Source organism: Cyprinus carpio, unplaced genomic scaffold (genome assembly GCF_018340385.1).
Source record: "Cyprinus carpio isolate SPL01 unplaced genomic scaffold, ASM1834038v1 S000006521, whole genome shotgun sequence".
In the NCBI taxonomy this organism is placed as follows: Eukaryota; Metazoa; Chordata; class Actinopteri; order Cypriniformes; family Cyprinidae; genus Cyprinus; species Cyprinus carpio.
The window spans coordinates 412,890-425,607 of NW_024879188.1; the positions used below are offsets into that span (position 1 = coordinate 412,890).

General features: G+C 40.2%; 1 protein-coding gene across 1 annotated transcript in view; it reads left to right on the forward strand.

The window, feature by feature from the left end:
* The first annotated feature begins 260 nt into the window (after positions 1 to 260).
* LOC122143861 (cytoglobin-2) overlaps positions 261 to 12,718 on the forward strand; it is a 76,554-nt gene continuing 64,096 nt past the window's right edge. The window contains exon 1 of the mRNA XM_042754465.1: positions 261 to 588. Within this exon, the coding sequence (XP_042610399.1) occupies positions 308 to 588 (281 nt within the window). The 5' untranslated portion in view covers positions 261 to 307. The remainder of the gene's footprint in view (positions 589 to 12,718) is intronic.

Below are 12,718 nucleotides of genomic sequence, written 5' to 3' on the forward strand. Positions count from 1 at the left end.
TTCTCCAGTCGCCCCGTAGTCCTCACTCCCTCCCTCCCTCCCTCCCTGTCACCTCCCTTCAGCTCCCTCCCTCTCTTCCCCACGTTCCATATCTGAGGTCATTATAAATCCAGAAGTTCCAAGCATTGAGAACATCTGTGTTAGAGGGTAGACAAAGACCTGAGCAGCTCGGAAGACAAGCAACGGAAAAGCAAATGGTAGGAGAGCGAGAACAGTGATAGCAGATATATTCATCGAACGATTGTCAGAAGTGAAAATAATCCTGCCTGCTCAAGGGAGTGAGGGGCACAGGGTGAGAGGTGGGCGGATGCACACTCTCTACTCTCTTGCCCTGCGTTTTTGTTGCCCCTTCAGCCAACTTCGTCGTTCCTCTCCACCACCACAACCTCTCATTCCACCATCTGTGCCTGCTTCAGGCGCAAGTACCCCGTGGTGCATCTGTGGCATGGAGAAAGAGAGGGAAGATGAAGAGACGGAGGGGAGGGAGAGACCAGAGCCACTGACGGATGTGGAGCGGGGCATCATTCAGGACACCTGGGCACGTGTTTACGAGAGCTGTGAGGATGTGGGCATCACTATACTAATCAGGTGCAGTAAATTTACCAAAAAATCAACCAATAGGAGTCTTGTGTGTTTTTTTTTTTTTTTGCCTAATTGTTATATTTTATTTATTATTCTTTTTTTTTCATCTTTTCTGGCAAAATCTTTGTAGTCTTTTGATGTGTTTTTGGAATGTGAGGCTTGCAGTTATCAATATCAGCATGTTTCAAAAGCATTAAAGACATTCTTCCAGTTCTTACAATCATCTCATTTTATAATAATGTCTTTTTTTTTCTGTTATCAGATGCGTTTCTTGTACATTTACAAATACAGCATGTGAAGCTGTATGGTGGGCAGAGAAGAATACTTGGCAAGCAGATTAATTGTGCATGATGGTTATTCTAGTATATAAGGAAAAGCCACAGGCATAAAAACACTATACAGTAAACACATACAGGTGGGGAAAAATAGGAAAAAGCATAATTAACATGATTTTACATGAAATGGAAAGAAATATAGACAATTTATTGCTCAAATTTTATTCATTTTTTATTTTTATTTTTTATTTTTTTTGCTCTCACAGCTGGCATTCCCAAATTTAGATTGTTAATGGATGGTTGTTCCATGACATCTTTCTCCGCATGCTTTTTCTCATTGTGAAAGGTTCTCCAACATGCACACCATCGAGAAAATCTATCCTTCTTTAAAGCTCCTATTTTTAACGCTCACCTAATTGAATATAGTAGGTATAGACATACACCTGCTACAGTATTTCCTAAACTCTGCAATACCGTTGTATGGTTTCTTGGGTAATTCTCTAGATTCTGTCAGAATGCTGTACATGCCAGTGTAGATCAAACTCCAGTGGCGGATTTGACAAAGATATCTATTAAAAACACATAATTAATACATACATATACATATAACTGAGCACATACTTATACAAACATACATTTTAAGTAGGCAATGCCTTCAGGACTCATTAAAATAGAATGCTCTAGGTTGCCAGGACAACTGTCATGGATAATTTTGTGATTTTAGGTCATTAGACTGTGTGTGTGTGTGTGTGTGTGTGTGTGTGTGTGTGTGCGCGTGTGCATGTGAGTGTCTTATCTGTGGATTTCAGCAAACAGTGTTTGCACTCTCTAATGTCTCTCACTCTCCTTTTGGCCACATAGAAATTGTTTTCCTTGGCACCTTCGGAATGCATCATTCAGCTCCCTCTATGTTAACTTTATAAAAACTGTAGACTGTGTCCTGTCTGAGTATTCTATGAACTGTTCAAACATATGCACCAGATCTGATTTAAATGTTTTACATTTGAAACAACTATAATGCAATAAACATTTTAGATAACAATTTTAACACCCTATGAAATACATTTATAATGAACATTTATGCACATGTAGCTGATTTGATTAATTTAACTCTTAATATTCATACTGTTCTGAGGCTGTACTCCTTCAGTCTCTCAAGACAATTCTTCTTGAAAGCACTTGGCAATAAAATGAAGCAGTAAAGAATTTTACTTTTACGCACATTATTAAATGTATTTATTAATATTATGTACATTACACATCATCATTTATGAACCTAAATGAGGCAAAGTACTGTCTTTACTGTGCTGCAGTGTACGAGATTTTGTCCCAAAGACAACACATTTTGTTTCTTGTTACGTGAATAGACTTGTTTCCAAAATCTTAAAATAAGGCCATAACATTGTCTAATAATAATTTATGAAAATCATCTCAAAACAAAGCAATTAAACCATGAAGAAGTATTGACATTTTGTTTACAACTAGTCCATACCATAAATGACTGTGCATCCAGCACATAGCTTTAAATTATTTTATTTGAATTATACAAGACAGGTAAAACCTTTCATTTATGATTGAAAAAAAAGAAAAGAAAAAAAAACATGTTATTCCTAATATGGATTATTTTAATGAGCCTTTAGATAACCGTCCTTATGAATTCATTCAGATTCAGGAGAGAGAGTTACACAAGCATAAGATGTTATCTTCCAGCTGCACACTTAAGGGCTGTCAAGTATGCAAAGTGTTGCCTACTACTCAAGGAGGAAGGCAGCAAAAACACTGGGTTTAACAGCTACAACTTTCAGTATTCTGACATGGTAGCACAGTGCTCATATCTTTCAGGCTAAATGTGCATCTTGCATGAACCATGTTAAATCGCACTGAACAGTTCAGAATTTATTATACTCTTGAGCACACTGCTGGGCTCAATGTCTTTTTAACAGAGTGAAGTGACAGCTGCGGAGGTTACGCATGGTCAGCTATGAGCTGTCACACATTTTCATCTCCAGTGATGGGATCCAGGATGCCCTTTAGTGGCCAAAGGCTAAAGCTAATAATGTCTCCAGTTTTTCTTAGTGGCATAAATGAGCATTCAGAGAAGTGAATCAAGGTCAACATGAAGTGAGCAGTACTGTATATTGTGGGAATCTGAGAAAAGGAATACTATGTTAATAGATTTTTTTCATAGGAAAAACATTAGTCGTCAGCAGAAGGACTCATTATAACCTCATCAGTTAAACCAAGTTAAAGTCACATCACATGCACAGAGATGTTATGCCGTGATGCGTGTTTCTAGGTTCAAAATCTCCTGAAATCAGCATCAACTTTAAGAAAAAAGCTAGAGGTACTGATCTTAAAACTGTCATTAAAAATGGTTACTAGGACAACCATGGGGAATACATACTGTAATTAATACTGTGTTAATAACATATCCATCACACCAAGACTGCAAACTACAGTCAGATTCACCCCATGCTAAGATACAACAGACACCATAGTAACGCTAATTTGCAAGGATTTACACCCCATGCCATAGTTGAGAATGAAGGCTTTCAAAATCTTATTTCACCTAGAAACATTTGCTCCTCCATCCCTGATACTTTGGACCCTCTTCAGGTTGCCTATCGCCCCAACAGATCTACTGAAGATACCATCCCTCAAGTCCTGCAGTCATCCTTCACATTGACAGCAGCAATGGGAACTATGTAAGGCTGCTATTCATCGACTATAGCTCAGCTTTCAATACTATAGTCCCCATCAAGCTAGCTTCTAAACTCATGGACCTCGGCCTGAATTCTTCACTCTGCAACTGGATTCTTGATTTCCTTCATAAGTGGTGAAAGTAGGCCAGTTCACCTCTAACTCCATCACCCTGAACGTGGGAGCTCCACAGGCCTGTGTCCTGAGTCCCCTGCTCTACTCTCTCTACACACATGACTGCATGTCTTCCCACAGCTCCACATCTATTATCAAATTTGCTGATTATACTGTGGTTTAGGCCTCATTTCCAACAATAATGAAGCCGCATACTTGGATGAGGTAGAGAAACTCACATCATGGTGCCAGGACAATTGTCTCTCTATGAATGTGAGTAAAACTAAACCGCTTATTGTGGACTTCAGGAAGAGACAGCAGTGGCCCTATACTCCTTTTTTGATCAGTGGGACCCCTGTGGAGAGGGTGAACAGCTTCAAGTACCTTGTTGTAAACATCTCCAAGGACCTGACTTGGACTTCACACATCCAAACACAGGTTAATAAAGCCAGCCAAAGACTGTACCATCTGCGACGGCTGAGTAAATTCAGACTTTTTGCCAGCAATACAGCAATGTCTGTAATTTATTATTCATTTACTTTTTTACCTCTATTGCTGCTATGTAAATAGCCTGTACAACCTGTTTGCACATTCTTCTCTTGTACATTCTTGCTCATCTTAATATTATTAAGTCTACAGTATACTTTCCTGCCATTTTATTTTATAAGCATTTTATTTTATAATTATTTTTTCATACCATATTTATATATAATTTTCTTGTGTTTGTATTCTTTAATAATTGCACTGTCCATGGAGTGGACCTGACTTATATTTCACTGCTGGTCATATGCTCTCCATATAACCATGTATGTGACAAATAAAAATCTTGAATCTTGAATCTTATTAATGTTTTGGATCCAAGATGTGTAATGGTAACACGCAAGTACCTCAGTGAAAAGGCAATACAGAAAAAGTATGCAGAGGTTAAGATAAATGTTGCAGTGTCTCTCCAGTCAGCAGAAAGTGTTGCCCTTACCTGTTACAGCTGGACTTCCAGGGCGACTGATTCGTATGTAACATTAACATGTCACTATATCGCCAGTGACTGGACTCTCGAGTCGCATGTTTTCCAAACCCGGGCTGTCCACACCAGCCACACAGCAAGGAACATAGCAGCATTGTTGAATGAGGCCTTACAGTAACTGAGTGGAATATTACTTAGTAAGAACCAGCTGTGGTTACCGACAATGCAGCAAATACGGTCCATGCGGCAGAGCTAATGAATGTGTTTCATGATGGTTTGGAGCAAATGAAAACACTGAATGTAAGTTGTATTAGCATATAATGAAAACGTCTCCAGTTACCATTGTAACCTTGGTTCCCTGAGATCGGGAATGAGACATTACGGAGATTTCTCTGCTATGGTAAAATCCGTCCCTTCCAACCTTTCCTGAAGTCCTATTGACTCACACCAGTCCAATTTACAGGCCAATTGTTGTGAAGTATGCAAATCACATGCAAATACTAATTCAATGTCAAAAGGCAGTATAAAATGCGGTGCACTTGACAATTACTTCAGAATCTGATCTGACAACAACAGTATTGAGAGAGGGGCTGCACAGTGATAACTGTGTTAAGGAGCATAATACACAACATGATGATGGTACACAAATCGAATTAGACATTGAATAACAGGAGCTGCACTGAATACAGGGCAGACAACAACAACAACAGCATAGATGGCTGCGCAGAGTAGTAACGGTGCGAGGCAGATAACACACTTGAATAGAGGTAGTATAAGTGAATCAAGCACTCACCGACAGCACTTGGGAAGCTAAGAACTGAACATCCAGCTTGCAAAACCTGGTGAAGGTATTCTGAGAAGACCAACCGGCTGCAAAGCATATATCCTGAATAAACATACCTCTTGACCATGCCCATGAGGAGGCGAAGCTCTGGTTGAGTCGGCCCTAATGTGAAAAGGGCATTCCAAACCTTGGCAGGTATAAACAGCTGTGATAGCATCCACAATCCAGTGGGAAAGCCTTTGTTTTGGCCCGGCCCTTCGTATGACCACCGTAGCACAAGAAACGCTGGTCAGACTGCCGAAAGCTGGCCGAACTGTCAATGTAAGTCCTCAAAGCCCTAATGGGGCACACTGAAATCTGAGCGTCCCCATCACGTGAGGTTGATGACTCAGAAGACAGGGCAGACAGTGAAACAGTTTGTGCTCTGAAGGGAGTAGATAGGGATTTAGGCATGTTGCCTGTTCTCGGCTGGAGAGTGACGCTGCAGTCACTGGGTCCAAATCAAATACAATCCGTGTCCACAGAAAACACATGTAAATTCCCAATGCGCTTAGCTGAAGCGAGGGCAAGAAGTAGTGCAGTTTTGGGAGATACAGTAGCTCCTTCATAGCAACGGATGCTAAAGGCTTGAATGGTAGCTGTGAAAGAGCTCTTAACACCACCTCTAGGTACCAGGGCAGGACTGAAGGTGGACGAGGGGGATGCAATCTCCTCGCCCTCTTAAGAAATCTCACAACCAGCACATGCCTACCGATCGATTGCCCGCCCAGCGGGAAATGATACGAGGCAATAGTAGCCACATAGACTTCCATAGTTGAAGGTAGAGATCTACTATCCAGCCTGTACTGTAGAAAATGCAGAACATCCAAGCAAGCAGCCGGGTCGATATGAGCACCACGACACCATTTCACAAACACTCCCCATTTCAAGGCATACAAATGTCTCATGTAGGGCCCCTGTGCCTGGTTCGCCCAGCTCGGGGCCACGAGTATCACCTAAGCCCCCTTCTCTCTGATCTGCATAACACCAGCAGCAATATTTTGATTGGGGGAAATGCATACAGTCTGGCTGCTGGCCAGGGCAATGTCAGAGCATCCCCTTCCAACGGGGAGTGAGACAGAGAGAAGAACAGCCTGAGACCGGAAAGCCCTTGCACACTGCTCTCCAGCCATGAGTCGATGTGTCTGTCATGACCACAATGCGCGACATCACCAAGCCCAGGGAAATTGCAATGCGCAAATAGCCCGAAGTCCACGCCGTCCAAAGGACTCGAGATTTCAGCCATAACTGCAGCGGGCACATGTGTAGTAAACCCAGATGACACACAGCTGATGCTGCTGCCATGAGTCCCAGCTGCCTCTGAAATTCCTTTCAAGTGAACAGAGTTGCCCAGCCTGAAATGGTGCAGGGAAGACAAAATGGACGCTGAGCGCTCCCGAAAGAGGTTGGCACACATCTCCACTGAGTTGAAACACACCCTCAGATGTGTTATAGACTGACTCGGGGCTAGAATGCTCTTCTGCATGTTGACACACAGCCCTAGGGAGTCCAAGTGATGAAGCAGCGTGTCTATATGGCCGACTACTAAGCTAAAATCAGCCAATCTTCGAGATAGTTGAGATTGCGCAACCAACTCACTCTGAGGGGGGTGGGGGGTGGGGTGCTGCATCCATGCACTTTGAGAAAGTGTGTGGGGCTAAAGCCAGCCCAAACGGAAGAACAGATTACTAGTACACCGCGCCCTCGAAAGCAAACCTCAGAAAGCGTTTATTGGCACTTTTCCACTCTTGGTACAACTCCGCATGGCACGGCTCGGCTCAGCTCAGCTCAGTTTGCGTTTCCACTGTAGTTTAGTACCGCTTTAGGGTGGGCGGGATTATTCACATGTTGTTATAGGTGCAACGCCTTTACTGCCACAACTCCTGAAAAACTTTTTCATTCAGCGTTGCCCCATCAAGCTCTCGCTGGACTGGCTGGACAAGCTATTTACTTCTTCAACAGACAACAAAATGATTCTCTCCGGCCAATCAATGATCAACAGAGTTTACACGTCACGTTTTGGTAATGGTACGGAACTGTACCGAAACTTACCGTGCCTAATCATGCAGTGAAAAAGCGTGTGAAAGTACATGTCCTTTAAATCCACAGATGCAAACCAGTCCACGGGGCAAATTTGTACCAGGATCTGTTTCAGCATTATCATCCTGAATGGACACTCAGTTGATAGGCCTGAGATCTAGGATCAGGCGGAGTCCCTCATCTTTCTTAGGTACCACGAAATAGTGGCTGTAAAACCCGCTCTCCAGCTCGCTCGGAGGGATTTTCTCTATCGCTCCTTTTTTCAAGCAGGCTGCATACCTCTTGTCTGAGAACCGGAGCATTTTGAGGCAATGCTAGACACTGCACCATGCCATTGAAACTGGGTGGTCTGTGTCTGAATTGAAGGGTATACCCACGCTCTATCACACAGAGTAGCCAGCGTGAGATTCCCGGAGTAACTTCCGACACGCTTAGGAAAAGACATAGCAGGTTTAGCACAAAAAAGTGAAGGAGAATATTCTGACGTAATTGTCGCATGCTTCACATTTAATACTGCCTCTTAAGCTCATTAGTATTTGTATGCGATTTGCATAATTCATGACAATTGGCCAGTCACTTGGACTGGTCGTGGGCCAATAGGACTTCAGGGAAAGGTTGGAAGGGAAGGAGTTTCCCATAGCGGAGAAACCTCCACGATGTCTCATGAAAGCTCGAAAGGGAACTGTGTTTTTTTGTTCATTTAGATTAGAACTTCCAAATGGCATTTTCTTTGTGACAATTATTATTATTTGTTATTAATATATTTTAAATTCGATTTTTAATTGTTTTATTTTTAAGCAGCAAGGAAGTGACGGTGCTTGTGGTAAAGTCACTGTGCCTCTTCAGCAGAACGACAAATCCCTGGGTCCTTGTGATGATGTAGAACGTGCAGAAGCCCCTACAGTACCCAAAAAGTGGTGTTAATTTTGTCAGCTATTTTTAATTTAGTCTTAGTCTCATATTTATTCAACTTGTCATGCTTAGTTTTAGTCAAGTTTTAGTCAAATAACCCCCGTTTCACAGACAAGACTTAAGACTAGTCCCATACTAAAATGTAAGTATGAGCTGTGTTAACTGAAAGAAACTTGCGCTAATTGATCTTAAAATATATCAGTGCCTTTGTTTTTGCTCAAGATGCACACCAGTAATGCGTTTTCTAGGGCACGTTTATGAAAAATTACTTAAATGTCCTAATTGAACTATGGCCTAATCCTGCCGTAGTCTAAGCCCTGTCTATGAAACCAGGCCTAAATGTCTGAGCATTTTAGTCTAGATTTAGTCAGTGGAAACTTACAGATTTTCATCATATTTTCGTCTTACCGTATAATGGTTAAAATGATGAAAGAAAATATTATTTAGCTCAATTTTATTTGCAGTGATTGTTGTCATTTGGGATTTTTTTTTTTTTTTTTTACATTTTATCAGAAGTTGCTCTTTCACCCATCAAAGTTTTCAGATATACACTATACAAAATGCGTTAATGTTACTCTTTTAAAACAATGGCAAAAAAACGTATTGCCACACAGAGGTTGTGAAAGTAATGTTACAATCCGCGACCACTACTGGAAACAAAACAGAGATATATATATATATATATATATATATATATATATATATATATATATAGTTGTTTTTGATTAGTGTCGGTGTATTGCCATGTTCTGCTCTTGTTGACAAGCCCTTTTTTACAGAATATTCTGTATTCCAGAGTGATATGAATGGGTGGAATACCAAGATGTTTATGTATTTCTTTCTTCAGTCGAAAAGAAATTAAGGTTTTTGATGAAAACATTCCAGCATGTAGTAGATGTCATGGACTCCAAACGGTTGAAGGTCAAAATTACAGTTTCAGTGCAGCTTCAAATGGCTATAAGCAATACCAGACGATGAATACGGATCTTATCTAGTGAAACGATTGGTCATTTAAAAAAAAAAAAAAAATAATAATTTGTATATGCTTTATAAACACTTTTCTCTCACTTCTGCTGACTGTCAAAACCGGAAGCCGCTCCGGTGGATGATGTTGCACGTCGGCACATCATCCGCTGGAACGGCTTCCGGTTTTGACAGTCGGCAGAAGTGAGAGAAAAGTGTTTATAAAGCATATACATTTTTTTTTAATTTATTTTTTTAAATGACCAATCGTTTCACTAGATAAGATCCGTATTCATCGTCTGGTATTGCTTATAGCCATTTGAAGCTGCACTGAAACTGTAATTTTGACCTTCAACCATTTGGAGTCCATTGAAGTCCACTATATGGAGAAAAATCCTGGAATGTTTAAATCAAAAATCTTAATTTCTTTTCAAATGAAGAAAGAAATAGATAAACATCTTGGATGACATGGGGGTGAGTAAATTATCAGGAAATTTTAATTTGAAAGTGAACTAATCCTTTAAGAGCATGCTGCTGAGACTGTGTGTCCTTTGTTTTGACGTTCAGTCACGTGTTGGCATGACGGAAGTTACAGAGCTGTGGTGCGCAGGTGCTGGCGTCTGAGAAGATGCATGAAGAGTGCATGGTTGAGAGAATACAGAAAGACGAAAAGGAGTACACTGACAGCGACACAGAGTAATCACCTTCACAACCATGCAAAGCGTGTGAGTGGATAGAGGTGCAGTGAACATGATGGTGACGCAGAGGAATCATATTCTGGGTAGCAGAACTGCTAACCGGTCATATTTGTAATACTGCCAAAATCTGTGGAGGTCCCTTATGGAGTCAATATAATACCACATACTGTATATATGCAAAAGAATAAAGTTCTGAAAAAGAAAATAAAGTTCTACAAACGAAAATGAAAGTATTGAGAAAAAAGTGCTTTTTGCAAACAAAAATAAAGAATTGAAAAATATAAAAGAAACAGCGCAAAAATATAAATACATATTTTCCATGGCCATGTACTAATTTATTTGTAACGCTGCTTTTATTTTGCGTTTCAGTCAAGTTTGAGCTTGCGATACCGTTTTTCTTTCATAAACTATAACTTATATCATTAAAATGGTCTATGACTCAAGCTTCATATCGATCTCGACTCATTTACATAACTCCTGGCATAAATTAAGAAATGACTGTCACTGTAAGATTCCAAAGAATATTTTTTTTGAGTCTTTTTGGTTTGATTGAAATTCTTTACATTTCTCATAAATTTCTCATAAATTTAATGTGTAAACAAACTGGCATGACCATATCAACCTGGGATTATCAGAGGTGTACTCTAGAACTGCCACAGGGTAATTTTACCCATGGCTGTTTTTCAAATGTAGGCTATATAATATATTTTCAATAAAAAATATCCAAGCTTCACAGTCATTGACTGTTGTAAAAAAAAAAAAAAAAAAAAAAAAAAGTTGTTTAGATAAAACCATTAACACAAATAAAAACTGGGCATTTATACCTATAAGCGTCATCGGGTCAAATTTATGCATGTATTTCCTAACGTTCCCATTTGGTTCCCAGCTATTGTTTTGATTTTTATTCTATTTTTTTTGGGGGGGGGGGGGCAAATAAGAACGTTTTAGGAACGTTCCCTGTAGGTTTTTTTTTTTTCATAACCTAAAGAGACAGGTTATTTTTAAGTTTTATTTTTATAACCTACAGAAAACGTTCCCGGAATGTTCCCTGCAGGTTATTTTCAGGTTTTATTTTTATTACCTAGAGAGAACGTTCCTGAAACCTTCCCTGCAGGTTATATTTAGACTTTATTTTATAACCTAGAGAGAACGTCTTGGGTTACTTTCATAACCCATGTTCTTTGTGTAGGGAACGAGACGCTGCATCACTATGATGCAATGGGAACGCCCTCTGGGTGTGCCAATTGTCTGAAGCCCATATAGAATCATGCCAATGCAGTGGCTGATGGCGCGAGCGCCGTCTCGATGCTCTTATATCACCATCCTTATACTGGCGAACACACCATCTGCTCCTCAGATTTCTCTGCCAAAAAAGGCCTCTTGTTGGCAGATAAAAATGTGCGGAGAGGACCATCCTGCCAATACACAAATATCCTCTAGGGGAACTCCCCTAAAAAGAGCTTGAAAGGAAGCCACAGCCATGGTGGAATGCGCCCGAATGCTGAGAAATAGCCTCCCTATCCCAAGGCGCACGCGCCATCAGCCAGGGAATTGCCGTGATTCTATAGGGGCTTCAGACAATTGGCACACCCAGAGAGAATTCCCATTGCATCATAGCCTTGAGTGAACCTAAAAAAAATAATGATCACTCCACTTAACATCAAGTTGAAAAAACAATGTAAACGAATTAAAACTTTGCAGATGTTTCTGATTATTCTAATGCTGAAATGTGTATTTTTAATCACAAACTATTTTTGCAGAATTTCATGTCTGAAATAAGCTTTTAATAAAGTGTAGACATCAAACCAGTCAAATCGCATTATAAAGATAATATAATTTCAATTATATAGCTGAAATTAAGCCATGGTTAAGCATAGTCTGAAAACATATAAACACTGGGTTTGTTTGTATGTTTCTTTACAGCGTGCTTCTGATCTGCACGAGCTTCTCCAGCACACGCTTTTCTCCTGTGTTCTATATAAAGCCACGTTATTTTGCTTTACTGTCTGACTAACACTCGTTTATTGATCTCTTTATTGAATATTTACTTATAATTAATAAATATTCAAGAGTAAATATTGTGATTTCAGACAGATTTGACAAGCATTATTGAAGAGAACTGTCATGATCCGGTCACTGAACTTCCGTTAATTCACCACCAGGGGTCATCATCCACAACACAGACTCTCACATTACACAGTATACCCTGGACTACATTTCCCATGCTCCATTGCACCAATCACATTCACCTGAAAACTATCACACACAGCTGCCACCAATTACACACACACACACACACACACACACAGCACAATCATCAGACACGCTTTATAAGCATTGGACTTCCTCTCACATACTGCTGAGTAATGTTCTGCACATATCCCTCTCCTAGTGATAGCTGCGATACGTAAGCCTTTCCGTGTTAGTTTCTAGTTTTCATAGTCTTGTTTCAGTACCTTGTTTTCATAGTCTTGTCTTTGTTTCTAGTTTTCATAGTTTATTGTTTTTCTTGCCTTGCCCTATTACTCGTGTTTTGACCCTTTTGCTCTGGATACTGGATTACCCCTCTTGCTTAGCCCTCTGGATATTGTTCGCTCATCGAAGACCCTTGCTTGCCCTTGGATTACTCTTGTGTCTTGCTCTCTAT